This window comes from Varanus komodoensis, unplaced genomic scaffold (assembly GCF_004798865.1).
Source record: "Varanus komodoensis strain SLA01 unplaced genomic scaffold, ASM479886v1 scaffold25, whole genome shotgun sequence".
NCBI lineage: Eukaryota > Metazoa > Chordata > Lepidosauria > Squamata > Varanidae > Varanus > Varanus komodoensis.
The window spans coordinates 1-18,093 of record NW_025335661.1 but is presented as its reverse complement, the minus strand read 5'-3'; the positions used below and the strand labels follow the sequence as shown (position 1 = coordinate 18,093).

The 18,093-nt window shown below is 44.0% G+C and overlaps 1 protein-coding gene across 1 annotated transcript in view; it reads left to right on the top strand.

Annotated features, from left to right (window-relative positions):
• The window catches only part of MELTF (melanotransferrin), a 23,572-nt gene extending 6,843 nt beyond the window's left edge, over positions 1-16,729 (top strand). The window contains exons 5-13 of the mRNA XM_044432876.1: positions 1,726-1,864; positions 4,621-4,676; positions 5,893-6,065; positions 10,231-10,408; positions 11,563-11,726; positions 13,191-13,281; positions 14,670-14,723; positions 15,426-15,590; positions 16,554-16,729. Of these exons, the coding sequence (XP_044288811.1) occupies positions 1,726-1,864; positions 4,621-4,676; positions 5,893-6,065; positions 10,231-10,408; positions 11,563-11,726; positions 13,191-13,281; positions 14,670-14,723; positions 15,426-15,590; positions 16,554-16,708 (1,175 nt within the window). The 3' untranslated portion in view covers positions 16,709-16,729. The remainder of the gene's footprint in view (positions 1-1,725; positions 1,865-4,620; positions 4,677-5,892; positions 6,066-10,230; positions 10,409-11,562; positions 11,727-13,190; positions 13,282-14,669; positions 14,724-15,425; positions 15,591-16,553) is intronic.
• The last annotated feature ends 1,364 nt before the right edge of the window (positions 16,730-18,093 follow it).

The window sequence follows — 18,093 nt, the reverse complement described above, 5'->3', positions numbered from 1 at the left end:
ATCCAAAGTATGCAGTAACTCTAACAAATGACTGTATTTTCTCCTTTTTCACTTTAAATCAGAGCTATTGAACCCCAGGCCAGTGGACCTGTGGGGCTTTCCCTGTCTCCCCCAGTCATCAATCATTTGATGGTTTTCCTGCTTTTTTGCAGTTTTCCCCCATTCCAGAAAGTTGAAATACAGTGGTACCTTGGCTCACGAACTTAATTCGTTCCAGGACTCTGGTCCTGACCCAAATTGGTCATGAGCCAAGTTCAATTTCCCTTTAAGGTTCAATGTAAATAAGGTTAATCCGTTCATTAACTAACTTTTTGATCAAAAAAATGTGAAGCAAAGTGACGAAGAACAACACAGATCGCAGCCATCTCCCCCCACCCCTCTGAGCAGGAGTGCGGCCATCTCCCCGCTCCCCCAGCATGACCGTGATCTCTGCACACACCCGGCACACTGGAGGTGGGGGAGATGGGCATGAACATGGGCGCGCTTGTGGAGGGGGAGACGGGTATGGTCATGCTGGGGGGCGGGGAGATGGCCGAGATCATGGTTGAGCTCCTGCAGGAAAGACAGGTGCAATCACGGGCGTGCTTGGGAAGGAAAGATGGGCGCGATCTTGGTCATCTCCCCCCCACCCCGCCCCCAGCATGATCATGGCCATCTCCTCACTTGAGGGGGTGGGGAGACGGCTGTGATAGCGGTAGCCACCCAATGCGGAGCTCGCTAGCTGAGTCAAAATTTTATGAAATGTTTGTTAGTGACCCGATTTGGTCGTGAACTGAGGCGTTCATGAACTGAGGTACCAGTGTACCTCTCATGAAGTATACCTATTGGCAGTAAGAATGTAAAGCTAAAATATGGTATTACTTTTGATTTTTTGCCCAGCCGCCCCCTGAGATCAGTGGGAGAGGCCCTCCTCCGGGAGCCCTCAGTGAAGGAAATTTGGAGGGTGGTTACTCGGAGGAGGGCTTTCTCAGTGGTGGCGCCTAAGTTATGGAATGCGCTCCCCAGAGAGGTCTGCCTGGCGCCGTCGTTATTTGTTTTTCGGCGCCAGGCAAAGACCTTTTTATTTAAGCAGCATTTTAAATGTTAATATTATTGAATTTTATTTGGCCAGGGCGGCTTATTTTATTCTACTGTATATATTTTAATTGTTATTGTTTTAATTTATTGTGTATTTTATTCAATGTTGTGAGCCGCCCCGAGGCTTCGGCAAGGGGCGGCATAGAAATGTTTTAATAAATAAATAAATAAATAAATTTTTGGCCTCCTTTTCCCTTCAGCCCCACCACAATTTGTATGTGCCCCGGAAAGCTTCTCCATAGTAGAATTTGGCCATCACCTTCAAAGATCTCCAGATGTTTTGGACTTCAGCTTCCAGCATTACTAACCATTGGCCATGCTGGCTGGGACTTATGGGAGCTAAAGTTCCAAACATACGGAAAGTGATCTTTTGCTTGCCCCTTCTCTAGAACAAATGTACGTGTCAAATCTATATAGGGATCCTAACAAAGTGGATCTCCCGCACTTTTTCTCCCACTCTAGTCCTGATCCATATTGGACACCCCATGCTGTAATTTATGTTGCCAAATAGCAATCAATTAAAGTAAAAGGTATTAGCAGGAATAGTTTGACAAGTCTGTATGGTCAACCCGTTCCTTATACAGACTAATATGAGAGTGTAATTCAATGAGAAAGACACTTACCTGTCTCTGTGTGTTTCTTTTATAGCCGTAGCCAGGTTTTTCTCAGCCTCCTGTGTCCCAGGAGCTCCTAAAGAAGAACCAAATCTGTGCCGTTTATGTGCTGGGACAGGTTCAGAAAAATGTAGCCGGAATGATCCTTTCGCTGGCTATTCAGGAGCTTTTGAGTGAGTAGCATATGTTTCTGTGCTGACTTTTTTGCATAGTCCTAATAAGTGTCGGTGCTTTGTCATGAATATGAAGGGGTAAATATGATGATGTCAGTTGCAATGGAAGAGATCTTTGCATGTGGTATTGTCAGTTCTTGCTCATTTCCCTGAGTACTGAAATTTTCCAGAGGCAGCTGTCCCTGGATTTGGCTTCCTTTAGTGGAGGCAGCACTGTAGACGTTTGGCATTTTTGTAGCATTTGTTTCATTTGAAAATATACTGGTCATACTGAAATGGTTGCAGACTAAGCCTTCTGCAAGCTGATGCTCTCTGGATATGTTGACTGCAGTGCCCATCATCCCTGATACCTTATCATGCTGACTGAGGATGGTGGGTGTTGTAGTTTAAGGCACCTACGGGAGACATGGTTGGGAAAGGCTTGTGTATATACTGTGTGTTTCCACTTAAGTTGTACTTGTGTATTTCTGATACTCCGCATCTGCTTTCTGGGGAAAGGCATCTTATACTCACAAGAGGCCTTTAGCTTATAAGCAACAGGGTGCATAAATGTGAGGCATAGATCCATTTCGTTTTCATTAGCACTTTGAAGTTCCAGCACTTCAGCCAAGGGCACAATGATGGCCCAGGAAACACGCAGGAGTGCAGCCTAAGGAGTTTCTGAACACGCCGTGCCCAAATCTATCCCCCTTTCCCCTTAAGATTGCTTGGTTGTCACAGCTGGTTCATTTCTGAGTGACAGTCGGGGGACAGTTTTTGTTGTCACTGTTCTTAAACAATTGGGAACCAGAAAGGCTTGCTGATCAACTGCAGAGTTTTATCAATAAACCTCAATCTACCAGTAGAAGGGATTGAACTTTTCTTGTCCCTGGTTCTAGGTAATTCTGAATTCATTTCTCTGCTTCCGTCTGTTCCCCAAACTTTCCTTCTTTTGTCTATTCCTTAGCCGTGTCCCCTTAGCTGGGAGAGGAAGCATGTGTGCCACATTTCTGATAGCTTCCCCGCCCCCGCCCCCAAATATCTGACTAGGAAAATCAGTGGACAACCATGAGCCATCACAACATATTCCAGCCCCATTTAACCTTTCCATCTGTGGAGTGTAGGGTGTGTGTTTGTTTGCCCAGATGTGCGCTTCAGTGCAAGAGAGAGGGAGGGCACATTCTTCTGTGAATTAAACACAGAACAAAATGCCTCCAGTAGAGTCGGACAGCGCTGTGGGGGGAATAGTGCTGCTGCTGTTTGCTGCTTTACAAAGAAGCAATGACAACAAATGAAAGAAAGCCAAACAGAGGCTCCCAGAATGGTGCAGGGTTTGGTTGGAAACAAAACCCAAAAGATCTTTGGCAGATTTACAAAATCATTTTCTACTCTGTAGACAGCAGAGCAGTGCGTATGTGCGCATGCATGTTTGGTGGCTGCTCACTCAATGTTGCTTACCCATCACCTCTCTCCTTTGCAGGGGTGGGGAATGTCAGACCAGGGGTCCCAGTCTGGGCCTCTGCTGTTCTTCCCCTGGGCACATGCAGTTCCCCCAGTCCCTTCCCCTTTTCCCCAGCCACCAATTCTTTGGCATTTTCTTGGCGTTCAAGCAGTTTGCCCCCATTCTAAAAAGCTGAAATGCCTCTCCCTGAACACCATCACCAAGAGCATTAAGCTAGAATATAATGCCCTTTTGCATCATTTGGGCCTACCCTTTTGGACTTCAGCCCTGCCCACCATTGGAATGTGGCCACTGAGAACATCTCTGAAATGGAATTTGATCCTCAGACTGAGAGGTCCTATCTCTTGCTCTGTCACGAAAGTTGAGGGGTGAACAAAGTTGACGTGTGGCTGAGCCTGCACCACAAGGAACACTTCTTGAAGGAGAAACTTCCTCAAGTGCACTCGCTCCTCACCTTTCCTGTAGGGCAAATGTGAGCAAAGATGATGGACAGCTCAGCTGGAAACCACCACATCAAGTGCTATGTCTGTGGACACATGCCAGCAGCTAAGGAAACCCCACCCACTTCGAGCTAAAGATTCAGACATGTTCTGTGCCAATTCAGCTGTTGAGTGGAGAAAGAATTGCTACCCTCAGAGTAGGGTATGGCAAAGTCCCCACAGCAGATGCATGCAACCCCTGAAGACAAGAAGAGCGTGGAAGAGCAAAAGAGGAACAAAGGTGCAACTATCATGCAAAACATGATTGTGTGGAAGCCTTCCAGGGGTCTTGTCTGTGGCATTGATCTAATGTGCTAGGCAGTATTTAGAGTCTCCTCAGATTTTATTATCTCCTTGACATTCTCTTATATAAAGAAACCTGTTTTTTTCTAATTATCATAGGTGGCCAGAAATTGGCTACACAATGTTAGCCATGCTGTCTGTTTTGAAACACTGAACTTGTTTGACTCCATTTCCTTTGCCCCTTTCACTCTCTTTGGAAACCACTTCTTCAGGTAATCTTTTCCAGAACCACCTTAGCTTCACGCCTTACCTATTTTTCTACACTCTCACCACTCATTTCCAATACCTGGCCATTATTAAGACCAGCCATACCTGATAGGCATAATATGATTTGTAAAGTTCTCCACACGAGGAACCACCATAACTTCTTTGTGTCAGCACTGAACAAAATTAAACCATAGTCCATGATCTGTAGTCTGTTTGTTCTCCTTTGGATGAGTGGAAGGGATGCAAGTATAGATAGAACTAGAGTGTAGAACAAAATTCAAAGCTAGAGTTGCTCTAATATTTTCCACCTCCTCTTTTTCTTCAAGGTGTCTGAGATCTGGAGCTGGAGATGTGGCCTTTGTGAACCATGACACTGTACTAGGTAAGGAGTCAGGATAGTCTAGCTTACTTAGTACTGTGCAAAATTTATTTTCATGGCCTACTGTACAGAGGGAATTCATATGTTTGAGTCAATCTGTGTTGAGTTCCTTGTGCTGAGTTGGTTGTGTTATTATGCTAATGTGTGAACCAGATGCCTGCTGAGATCAGTGGTCCATTGGGACAATAGCACCCTCTGATTCACGTTTCCCAACAACTGGCATTCAGAGGCATATTCCTGTAATGTCGGAGGATTATGAAGCTGTTATGACTAGCAGCTGTTGGTAGGCTTCTCCTTCATGTATTTGTCTAATTCAGTTTTAAAGCCATTCAAGTTGGCAGCCAGTGCTGCATTTTGTAATTCTAAATTCTGTAGTTTAACAAAATGCTGTGTGNGTGTGAAGAAGTACTTCCTTTTATTCGACGTGAATCTCCCAGATACATGGGTTGATGCCAGGTTCTAGGTTACTATCCATGTTCTCCACAACAGGCACCAAGTTGTGCACTTGCATAGTCTCATCTCATATTTGCCTTTTTTCTAAGCTAAAACGGCCCAAACACTAGAACCTTTCTGCAACTGGAGGAGCCAGCTCTGTTATCCTTTTGGTGCCGGGTTAAGATTGCCCTCTGTGACAGGGCATAACCAGCTTAAAACAGATTGGGGTATTATGTCAGGTGTTCAACAGGTCCTGTGATTTGATTTGTGTTAGCTGTTCTAGCTGTTTCAATTCAGATTTTAATATGGCTTATAAATTTCATAGTGCCATTTTTATGATGTTGTTATTGTCATCCACATTTTATATTGCATTTTATTTTTTATATATTTTATGTGCTGCTGTGAACTGCTCAGAGAGCTTTGGCTGTTGGGTGGTATGGTAATAAAATAAATAAAGTAAAAATAAAGGGAGTTGCTCATACACTTTGGTCACTTTGGTTATCCTTTTCTACATCCCCAGCCCTGTAATGCTGCCCAGATCCCCAGTCAATGGCCCTGCTGAAGGGAGTTTTGGGAGTTCTGGTCCAAACGCCTCTGAAGGCCACCAGGTTGGAGAAGGCTGCTGTAGGCCTTTAGGATCTATACCACATGACTGTGAATTTTTACTGACCTAGTTTCTTTTCATTAGTCATGGCTTCTTCTCTCACCTCCAATTTTCTAGCAGCTCGGCGGCTTGTCTTACTCTTTGGCTTTATATCTCATTGTTGCTTTTCAATTTTGTTAGCTCTCAGTCCAGAAGAAAGGGCAAAGTATGAGCTGCTCTGTACTGATGGCACAAAGAGGCCTATTGAAGAGTATCATCTCTGTTACATTGCTAAAGTTCCTGCTCATGCTGTGGTGGTACGAAATGATTACACCGGAGTAGATGACATCTGGGCACTTCTCTCCTATGCAGAGGTAACTCCCAGATTTTTTTCCCCAAACAGGTCAGAAATAAAGCATTCCAATCCAAACTGTATGAAGGATTTCAAGCAGAACGATGTCCACTAGCAGGAAAAGATTGTTGTACACATGCACCCAATTCTGCATAGTGAGAAGCTTCAGGCTTTCCCACACTTACTAGGTACTTTAGAAGGTGGTCACTGAGGACTTGTCAAGTCATTTTCACTCATGGTACTCCTATGAATGCTCCAGAATGTTGTGCCCTTGACAGGCCTGTTCCGCTCCTGTGTACTCAAGGCTGTGGCTTGCTGTATGGGATCAAGTCATCTCACAGTTGGTTTTCCTCTTGTCTGACTATTCTGCCTATAGGAAACCATTCTGTATCTTCATACTCTGTCCAGATGGTAACTTCTTGTCCATGACGCAGGTTATGCATCAGGACAATTAAGAGCAGAGGCACATCCATCTATTTTAGGACCATCCTTAGCTTTCTTGTAGTCCACATGGTCAAAGGCATTGCTGTAGTCTATAACTGATCTTTTGAAATTCTCTGGTGCACTTCAGTAACCCATGCATATTTGTGATATGATTTCAAGTGCCTCTTCCTGTTCAGAATCCAGCTTGAATGCCAGGCATTTCTTGTTCCAAAGGGAGTAAAATTCTTCATTGAAACACCTTGAGCAGCACTTTGACTCCATGGGGAATTCGTGCAATGGTCCTATGATTGCTGCATTCTTTTGCATCTCCATTTTTGGGGATTGTAATATATATATTGAACATATTCCATCTGTGGGCCATTGGCTTGTTTTCCATATTTGTTGGCATGTTCTGGTTAGGATTTGGATGGATTCAGCCTCTGCAGCTTGGAATAGTTGTATTGGTAGCTCATCTCGTCTAGGTGATTTATTCCTTCCAAGTGCTTTCAAAGCAACTTTCACTTCACTTTCTGATTGGTGAATATATTTTTCCCTGGTGACCAAACAACAAGAGCCAGCTACTTAAGGCTCCATCAGAGAGACACAAGAGGGTCAAAAATATACAAGAAACCTCTGCAAAGGAGTTCAGAATTTCTAACGATAAGCCTGGAGAGAAAGGTTTTGATACCAAATGTCTTAATTGGAAGAGTAGATCAAGATAATCATGTACAAAAGGAACTGAATGTTTCCTCCTATGAAATTTTCTGTTACTAAAAATCACAAAACGTTACTCTATATAGGCTCACTCTATATTGCTAGTGTGAACGTACAGCAAAGAGTCTTTTTTAATGGAAAATGACTGGTTGGTGTCGCCTGTCTCTCTTGCAGTCGGAGAACAAACAAGAGGATTTTTTTTGTCCTGAACATGATACTCCATGTTCTTCCCACAGGATTCCTCTTTGAGGGAAATTGTCCTCCTTTACTCTCTTCTGCATGGCCCTTCCATATATTATTTCAACCTTCTCTTTCTCCTGTCAGATACTATGTTCCTCCGTGGGTCTTTTTAATCAGGGTCTGAGCTTCCCTTTGAGTTCTTAGATCTTCTTTTTCCTTTTTTGTTCTATTTGTTTGCACTGGCCATTGTAGTAGTTCTTTGGTTTCAGTCCACGGTTCTTCTGATTCACAGTCAGTTGAGTTCAGTCATGCAAATTTGTTCTTTATGTGGATTCAGGTTCCTCATGAATGCTATTTAATTCCATTTTGGCATGCTGGGGTGGCAGGGGGAGAGCAGGCTGGGGCCATCTCCCTGTGCTGATTCCATTGTCGGGCTGGGCTGACCCCTTTCAGAATCCACCCCTCTAGCCTCCATGGAGCTCCTCTCACGCTCAGCTCCGTCCTGCAAAGGGAGCTGAGCCTAGAGGAAGTCCGCAAAGTCTTGTGGAACGCCAGTGGCACAACCAGCAACCTTTCCTATCAGGTGCAGACCCCCAGGAGTGGCTGCAGGATGCAGGAGATGGGCTCTGAGAGAGGTCACGCCAGGCGCCTTTCCTGCTGATTGGCCTGGCGGTGGCAGTGCCAGGGGCAGAAAAAGAGCACTGCGGGTGGTCGCACCAGGCGCCATTCCTTGCAACCAGCCTTCTCCTGAGCCTGGTGCAGGAAGTCGGGCTCCAGCGTCTGGGGAACGAGCCCAGGGGATCTGGTTCCCTTCACCTCCTAGGGGTGTGTGCAGTGGCAGCAGAGAACGCCTTGCTCTGTGCCTTGCTCCAGTGATTGGATACATGCAAGCCTCTGAGTCGGGAGGCTTATGTGCCTGGAGGGTCAGGCCGTTGCGCTGTGCCCTAAGTAAGGACAGCTGAGCCCGTGGAGCATAGACGGCAAATGGAGAGGGAAAAAGGCACCTGACATACTCGGCCTCCTAGAGGTGAACCTATCTAAGCACATGGACAGGACACTGTGAGGACCATTCATTCATAGAATCAGCCGAAGTTGGAGATGACCTGATGGCACGTAACAACGAATATCCATATATGCCCACACGCAATGCCACCGTGTGTGTGTGTGTGTGTGTGTGAGCGGGAGATTTTTTTCTTTTGCAGGCCCCTGCTCAGCTCCTTCTGAGCATGGTATCAAAGAACATCGCCATTTCTTCTCACACTCTTTTTACCTTGAAACAACCACTACATTGTCAACCTTCATTTGGCTAAATCTGATTCACTACTGCAAGGGATTCAAGAACACTATGTACTTTTGCAAAGGGACATCCGATTCTTGAGAATCAGCCTAGCACTGAAGACTTACTGGCACGATAGTGCATTCATGTATGACATTTTGGGAGTTCATATTTTCATGGACATCATAATTTGTCATGCTGTTATTATTGTTTGGCCCTCTCTCTTTATGTATGTAATTTTTCCAGGTTTTAAAAATCAGTTAGAAACCACCTCCTTTTCATGTGCGTTTGTACTGTCCTTTTTAGGGTCAGAAAACATGAGCGCTCTTCTTGGATGTATTCAAGATTAAATTCCTAATCAATCAATCAATCAATCAATCAAATGAGTAGGTTGATTTAAATACATTGTAATGGCCCAGTGGGAGACCAACGAATAAGTCATTGCAGCATATGCAACAATTTTTTTCTTTTCTATAGTACAGTATGACAAGCAGTATGCAGACAGGTTTGACTTGTTTTGCCTCTGTTTTGCCTCTAAAGCAAAGGGATCTATACCTTTGGCATCCACACATATCTGTCACAAAAGTGTATATGAGGTGAGGATGAGGAGACAAGATGCTTTGCTCTTCCTAGTTTCTTGGTGTCTTCAGTTTATTTATTTATATATGTATTTAGGGACTGCAGGTGGTGCAGTGGTTTAAACCGCTGTGCTGCTGAGCTGGTAGATCGAAAGGTTGCCGGGTCGAATCTGCACAACGGGGTGAGTTCCCGTTGCTCTGTCCCAGCTCCTGCCAACCTTGTGGTTCGAAAGCATGCAAATGCAAGTAGATAAAAAGGTACCATTTTGGTGGGCAGGTAACAGCATTCCGTGCACTTCGGTGTTTAGTGCTGCCGGCCACATGACCACGGAGACTGTCTGAGGACAAACGCTGGCTCCCTCGGCTGGGAAATGGAGATGAGCACTGCCCCCTAGAGTCAGGCATGACTGGATGTAATATCAAGGGGAAACCTTTACCTTTTTACCTTATATATATTTATTTTTTCGATTTATATCCTGCCTTTTCCTACAAAGGGCTCAAGGCAGCTTACATCGTTCTCCTCCTCCATCTTATCCCCACAACAACAACCCTGTGAGGTAGGTTGGGCTGCGCGTCTGTGACTGGCCCAAAGTCACCCAGTTGGCTCCATGGCTGAGCGGGGACTAGAACTCAGATTGCCTGAGTTCCAGTCCCATGCTCTTAACCACTACATCACACTGGCTCTCTTGTTTCTTCTTATTCATCATCATCATCAACAACAACAAATAAATAAATAAATAAATGAATAAATTGAAGATAGGTCCCACTATCTGGAGCAGTGTAAAATAAAGTCACGAAATGATACTGATTGCAAGATCTTACTCAGGGCTGGTTCTGACATTTTTTAAGGGGAGAGCAAGTGAGACTGACTGCTTCCCCATTGGCTGGTACAATGGGAAAACATCCAGCTGCCAGAAAGTTTAATCTTCTGTTCTTTAATATTCCCATTTGCTCAACTGGTCTTAAATTTTCTTCTTATTTTTGCTCCTCACTGAATCGTTGTTTTCTTTTGTTAGGACCAGTTTAAGAACCATGGGCGAGCAGAATGCCAACTTCGAGGCTCCCCTGCCGGCTCCCCCAAAGACCTCTTGTTTAGGGACTCTGCTGTCAACTTTGTCCGTATTCCTAAATCGATTGATGCTAAGCTTTACCTGTCTTATGAGTTTTATACTTCAGTTCAGAATCTCAGAAGAGGTAAGCAGGGAGTCAGCAGCCAAGTATGAAACAAATGGTGAACACTGGTAAATGAGAAGGCACTGGAGACTATGAAACTGAATCTACTGTCAGCAGTACTATTTATTTTTTATTTGTTCATCAAATGTACAACTTGCCATTCCCCCCAAAATAGGACAAGAGTAGAATGGAAATATAAAGAAAGGTACAATTAAAATAAAACAGGATCAGTCAAAACCAGTAACAACACCCAACCACTTATAAAAACCCTTCATCAGAAAACCAGCTTACCTGCCACAGGCCTACCTGATTTAAGACAACAACTTTATGTGAAGGAGGGCAAAAGCTTTCTTGGTAGGGAGTCCCAGAATCTGGGAGTAACCACTGAGAAGGCTCTTTCTCATAGCTGCACCAATTGTAACTCTAACGGTGGGTGGAACCAACGGGAGAACCTCCTCTGAAGTTTTACAGTCATTCACACCGAATACAGTCTTTCGAATACTGGCTTATCATAGAATAGTAGAGTTGGAAGGGACCAGGGGGCCATTGTGTCCAACCCCTACTCAGCACAGGACTGCAAGTTCAACATTCCCTCCCAGCTGACTGTATGTGTCTTACATTGACTTCTGCCTTCTGCAGCTTATATAAAGGGGGAAAGTGTAGAGTTGGAATCATCTTTTTTCTGCTCGGTTATATAATTTGCTTAGGCTCCTGAATGTGGACCAATTTTTGTAAATGACTGAACCATGACGACCTACCGAAGAAAAATTCCCTTTATGTTCCAGCTGACTAAGAGCAGCTCACCATGTTTTGGAAGATAACTGCCTTGCCATTGAGTGATGCTCTTGTTGTTTAATCATCATCATCATCATCATCATCATCATCATCAAATAAATAAAAAAATTGAAGATAGGCCCCACTATCCAGAGTATTGTACAAGAAAATCACAAAATGATACTGACTGCAAGATCTTACACAGGGCTGGTCCTGGTTAAGCGGAGGGCAAGTGAGACTGACTGCTTCCCCACTGGCTGGTGCAATGGGAGAACATCCAGCTGCCAAAAAGTAAAAAAGAAAAGAAACCACACTTCCGAAAAGACAATAAAACAGTATAGGCATAGACAAGGAAAAGTCACTGGTTACTGATAATGTATCAGTTATTTCTGTTTCCTTAGAGAGACCTCCTGCTCCTGCAACAGACAAGATTGCAGAAAAGATTGTATGGTGTGCTGTTGGCAAGCCTGAAAAGACAAAGTGTGATATATGGAGTGCACTGAGCGATGGTCACATTGAGTGTGCTGTGGGTGACACTACAGAACACTGCATTATCAGCATCTTGGTAAGGGTTTAAGTTTGCACACAGTTTCTTTGTGTCTTTCCATTGAGGACAGCGACGGAAGCCACGTGTGCATGTCTTCCTGCTTCCACCCTAGCACATGCCTGTCTGTCTGTCCATCTAGCAATCATCTAACATCTTCCTTCCTTCTTTCTTTTCTGTTAGGGGTATGCATTAGGCCGGTTGTCAATGGAAATACACTTTATTAGTAGTGCCTGATAAATTCCAATTCAGAATCAAATCTGGTTGATTTGGAAAAAAATGGGAGTAGAGCTCTTCCAAAATTTATGAGAAAGTCCTTCTGGCTCTGCCAACTGTGGACATGTCTATTGTCATCTCTGGTGCATTTTCTGTGACTTTAGGGGCAACTGAAAAGAAAACAAACAAATCTATGAATGGAATAAACTCCCTCTCACGCCTAAGTTGGGCACTCCCATTTTACAAAACCACTGAACTATCCTGCACCTCTAAGCTGTATGTCATTTTCATGACAATTGCCCATCCCCCCCCCAAAAAGCATAGCGGGACAAGAACATCCTTTTGTTTTTGCAACTAATGGACTATCAAGCTGGCTTTGTATGTATTCTTCTGAAGCTTGGCAGGCTCGATCATCTCAGAAGTTGCAAGAAGCCCTGCAAATTTCATCCAGTTCTGCTAAGGAACAGAAAGTTGTTGTCTGTTCTCTCCTTTTCTAAATCAAAAGTGTGCAAAACCTCATCTGAATTTTGGGAGAGGTAATCCCCTGTAAGGGATGAATAAGCCTGCAAATAACCTCAACCCTGACAAAATGGGCAGCTTGTATAAATATTGTTTGATTTCTAATGATAGTAATTGGGGGCCTAAGGAATGGAAATGCTGAATGAAGAATTGGATTTGGACTCAGATAGGGTTGAATTGAAGCGGCTTGTTGTCTGAATTGCCAAATCAAGGCCCAAACTGAACCTCGTGGTTGGCGCACACCTTATCCACCTGTCTACCGTTTTTATCCATCCTCCATCTAAGATGCTCCCCTGACCCATTCCTTCTAGTTTTCCTCATGAAGTTGGGACATGTGAGGCATGTATTGTGTTCTTACAATCATCCACTCATGTACATTTCCAGGTCCCTCTCTCCAGGGCCTCTCCCAGGATAATATTATAGTGCATAATATTTCTATAAATAGTAATGATAATAGTGTTGTTTAGGGTTCCGGTCAGCCATGGTCTTCCCTTATTTTTGTTTTGTTTTGTTCTGCCAACAGTCAGCCAGCATTCTCCCTCCACTGTGCATGTTCAATGTCCCCTGCAAAGAGCCAGTATGCAGGGTTTGAAGGCTTTCTTCCTTCATTTTTAAAAACTCTACAACACTCAGGGTTTTCCCAAGGTTGCTTATTTCTTCTTCTTGTGTATGGAAGGTGGAGTCCTGCTTACATTAATATCCACACTCATGTCATGACTCTGATCTTTGCATATATGATTTTCTTTTCAGAAAGGTGAGGCTGATGCAATGAGCTTGGATGGAGGACACGTGTACACTGCAGGAAAGTGTGGCTTGGTGCCAGCCATGGCAGAAGTTTACAGTAAGTATAAAAAATGTCTGGTTGAATAAATGACTGGGAGCACCGGTTGACAGATGTGTGTGGCTGGAGATGCTTTCTGATGGGCCTTCAGATTGAGGAAAACACAGGGTTCAATGGAATGGGCACTTTTATGGTGTGGTGTGGTGTGGTGATGGGGGTGTGTGTTGGACTGGGGAGCCGGATGATCCAGGTTCCAGGCCCACTTGCTGTGAAGCTCATTAGGGGACCTTGGGCCAGTCAGTGTTTCTCAGCCCATTATCTTAAGCTGCATCTTTGTACATTCTTTTCTTCAGTGTGGCGATCACCGCTCTACACTGTGTTTATTCCAAGTATGGTCACACCATTGGTTTGTATGGGGGGTGGGCAGTATCAGGCCCATGGGCTGCAGAACCTCACTACCACTCTGCCAAGAAGGGATGCTTTTTCCTGAAGAAGTTGCAGTATGCTGCTGAGATGCAGTGAAGAAGCAACACCAAGGGGAAAATTGGGACTTTTTCTTTTTTCCCATCATCATCATCATCATCGCTGCAGTGCTGCTGCACCATGAATGTTGGTAGTAAATGGAGTGGGCTCCTGTAGGCCCCAGGCAGGGAATTTCCCCACAGACCTTGAAATTGGCTGCCCCGATATAAGGGCAGAATGATGTTGGTGGCTTTATTTTTAACTCCTTATTTGATTATGCCCAACATGGTATTTGCCTTCTTCACAGGAGCTGTATGCTCAGTCAAAATTTTTAGTATTACCAGCTCATTTCAAATACAATGTGATCATGATGTTAGGATTTTCTGCCCCAGTTTGCTTTACTTTATATTTGCAGTTGCTTACACTGTATCACATCTGTTAATTCTTCCAGTTTGGGGATATCCTTTTGGACTTCTTTGCAATTTTTCTGTTTTTTAATCGCCCTAATTAATTTGGTGTCATCAGCTAACTTAGCCACTTAATTGCTCATTCATAATTCCAAACCACATTATATTTATCATGTAAAAACATTATAAGAAGTTATTTTGTAGAGTCAGAAAGGTCAGTCTCCGATCCAGGCCACATGGATTTGTACACTTCCTCATGTCCTTGCTTGATGCCCCATCCTGCTGAGACCAATCTGAGGCTGAGCAAAGGAAAATGGGACAAGATTAATAGGGTCATATGGTAAGGGAGCCTTCTGTGCAACAGATTTATCCCTCCCCAGGTTGACTTGCTGACGTTACAGCACTTTATCATGCAAATGCTTTGGCAGTTTCCACCTGTGCCTTATGCTAAGTTTTCAGAAAACATCCTGCTTTTGCCCCTCAGATTTGTATCCACGAGAGACCTTATTTGCATTGCATTCACAGCAAGCTTGGTGTCAATGTATTGTCTCAGAATTCTCTTTCTTGTTCTCAATGCAGAAATTGACCCAGCTGAGCCGAATCCATGTGACAATACAGAAATACCGGCAACAGGTGAGTAACACTGGGAGACACACAAGGTTGGTCCAGGACATCTTGCTGCTTGATGCAAAGGGCAAGGTGGTACCCCCCACCCCCGTTTCCTGTGTGGATGACTCCTTCAGCACTGAGCAAAGGTAGCGTCTTCCACTGTACCTGGGCACGTTAGGCTGGTTTCGGGGTGCAGCAGCAGATGTACGGCACAGCCAGTAAAACCAGGCATATGGGGAATTGCTGGACAGCTCTGGAGGGTGGCTGGAGTGTGCCAGGGGGGCTGAACTGCCACCCCACAGCATCTACCACCTGAGCCAGTTTCTGCATTCTGCTTCATATGGCTCTGAGTACACAGGCACTGACAATATTTTGAATATGTTAAAGCCTTTATTTGGGAAACTGAAAACACTGCCAGATCTTTCTGGCAAATCTCATTCTCCCCTCATCTGCTGGGGATGGGGAGATCATGCACAAAGGAAGAAATGCTACCTGCCTGTTTCAGAATGTCTGTGTCCATTAGCAAAGCGTCAAGAAAATCCAGTTGGTCCATAGCCAAAGCATTCTTGGTTCCCCATATGCAGATCTTTCAAATATGAATATAACAATGGAGGGTTACATACAACCCAACGTGGGAGGTGCTTGCAGGGTTGTGCCTGCTTCCTATGCATTGATAGATTTGGGCTCTCAGTTGATTGACTTTGTTTGCCTCTCCTCTGTCTCCAGTTAAAGGCTATACTGCTGTGGCTGTTGCCAAGAAGGAAAATGAGGGCATCACATGGCACACTCTGAAAGGAAAGAAGTCTTGCCACACTGGTGTTGATAGAACTGCTGGCTGGAATATCCCCATGGGCTTGATTTATAAACAGAATAATAGGAGCTGTGACTTTGGTGGGTAACATTAGGTTTATTTGTTTAGCACACCGCTACTTTGCCTTCTTCCAAGGAGCCCAGAGCAGGACACAGATCCCCTCTTTTACCTTCACAGCAGCTTTGTGAAGTTGGTTAGGCAAAACAGCGATTGGTCCAAATACAGCAAGGGTGTTCCCAGATTAGGATTACTTGGACTACCAGTGAGAAGCCCTGTTGCTGCTCTTCTATCTTTCCCTCCTTAATGGATATTTGTACTGATAAAACAGATTAAAAACAACAGTGGGAAAACTTAGGAGGTGTAAAAATGGAAGATCACAGCCAGGACAGCTGCAGCTGAAAAGAGTAATTCTTTCTCTTGGCACATGCTATGCACAAGAGTGCTATGCACAGTGATTTACACTAGAATGAGAAGGGAGTCAATGAGTCCAAAGGACACACCTCTTCTCAGTTCTAGAAGGTAGTGGGACTGTATAGTCTAAAAGGCCGCAGCAGAGGAATGGGGCATTTTCTTCCCACTCCCTTGTGCCCTGCCCCTCTTGTCCTCGTCTTCATGGTCTTAGGCCTGCCACTGTCATTCCATATGGCCACCAAGCACACACACAGGATCCAGAAGCTGTGTCTCTTGGCAAGTTCAGCCAGGATGGAACATTGGGCTGCTGCTATTCCATTTTTTCAGCTGATATCACCAAATACAGTTCATGGATGTTTTTGCCATTGCTTCTTGGAGAGCACCAATCAGTTGGCAATGTAGTTTGTGCTGAAAACACGACGGTTGATAAACCATCTTGAAAAGACAGTGTTCCTGGTATTTCAATACCTTTCACCTGAGCTTGCTTTCTTGCCTGCCAATACAAGCATCTTGGACCAGTATCTTCCCCTGTTAATTTCAGACAAGTAATTTCAATGCAAATATAGTCTTAGGTTAATTAGAAGAACAGAAATGGAGAAATTCAATTTGGCTGTCCTCTGTCCACATGTCAGGTAAATTCTTCAGTGAAAGTTGTGCACCAGGAGCACCAAATGAATCTCCACTCTGCAAGCTGTGCAGGGGCTCTCAAGCTGGCGTCCCGGATTCATACAAATGCAAACCAAACAGCAATGAAAGATACTATGGCTACAACGGTGCTTTACGGTAGGTAACTTTGGTATTAAAACCAAATTATTCTTTGTGTGGTGATGGAGAAATGAGAAGCCATATCTCACTTTTCACCACCTAAGCAGTCCCAAACGCCTTTCTTTTAATGATCACCACTACATGCACTTTGCAATGGTATCTTGCAGCAACAGGCCTAAATATCCTAAGCGTATGGGAGTCAAAAAGGGTGCCATAGGCCAGTAATTCCTCTCTCAACCCCTACACCTGTCCACATATTCTGGCAGCCAACGGAGTGGGTGCACCTGAAACAACCCCAAAGCAAATAGTTTCAGATGACTCCCAGGCATCTTGAGGGATGTTTTATAGGGTGACATCTCCAAGTCACCTAATACATACATACATACATACATACATACATACATACATACATAAATAAAGCTTTTGAACAAAACTAAACTGTTTAAACAAACAAAAATCTGTTGAATAGTATGGAATTCTCCGGGGGTATGAACCCCACCAAGAATGTTTGATTTCTAGACTGGCAAATCCCAAGCCTGACAAAACTAGAATGCCCTTCAGCTTGGATCTTTAGTAGGAGCAATCTGGTTGCAAGTGTTTGCTGGGGACTGCTTCTGAGCAAAGGAATTTAACAATAATCACGCTTATTTCACGTGTTCCAAGCTGAGTGCCTGCAAATCCTTTAGTCTATCCCCACCTAGTGGTTCAAATAATATGCTTTCCGCTTAATAAGCGTACTGCTTCCCACATCGTTAAAATATGTGTTCAGGCATTTCGAAGGCCATTATAAGCATTTTGTCATAATATCAACCATATAGAATGGAACAGAAGCTCACAGCTGTTTATACTCCTCAGTGAATTAAGACACATAGGTGGTTTGCACGATCTAACCAAATATGGGATGTCACCCTTAGTTGCACGATGGCTTTGTCAGGATGTTCAAATGTGCTGTCCTTGTTTACCATGTGTGCCACCCTGACAATCCATGGCTGCTTGTTTGGTTGTTCAGGGTAGCCTGCCATGATGTATGAACCCGGTAGAGGCTTTTGGAAGGGGCTACTGAACCACTTGGCAGGGGTGATGAAAAAACTGGTCACTTTTCCTTTTAGTTTCACCCGCATCTTCTTTTCTCAATTGTCTTCTGTCCCTTCTCCAATACATCAATAAGTGCCACATCTGAGTTTCCTTTATGCATTTTTAATTTAGTAATTTTTGTGCTTCCACAGATGTGCAGATTTGCCTGCTATTTACAAAGTCAAGTAATACAATTGTTAGTAAACTAGTCAGCATACAAATACCCCTTCTCTTTCATATTTTGAAATGACTTGTGAATTTTCTTCTCTGCTTGTCATATCCTAGATAGCAACATTTGTTTTTGTCACCGTTGACTAGGTTAATTTTTTTTTC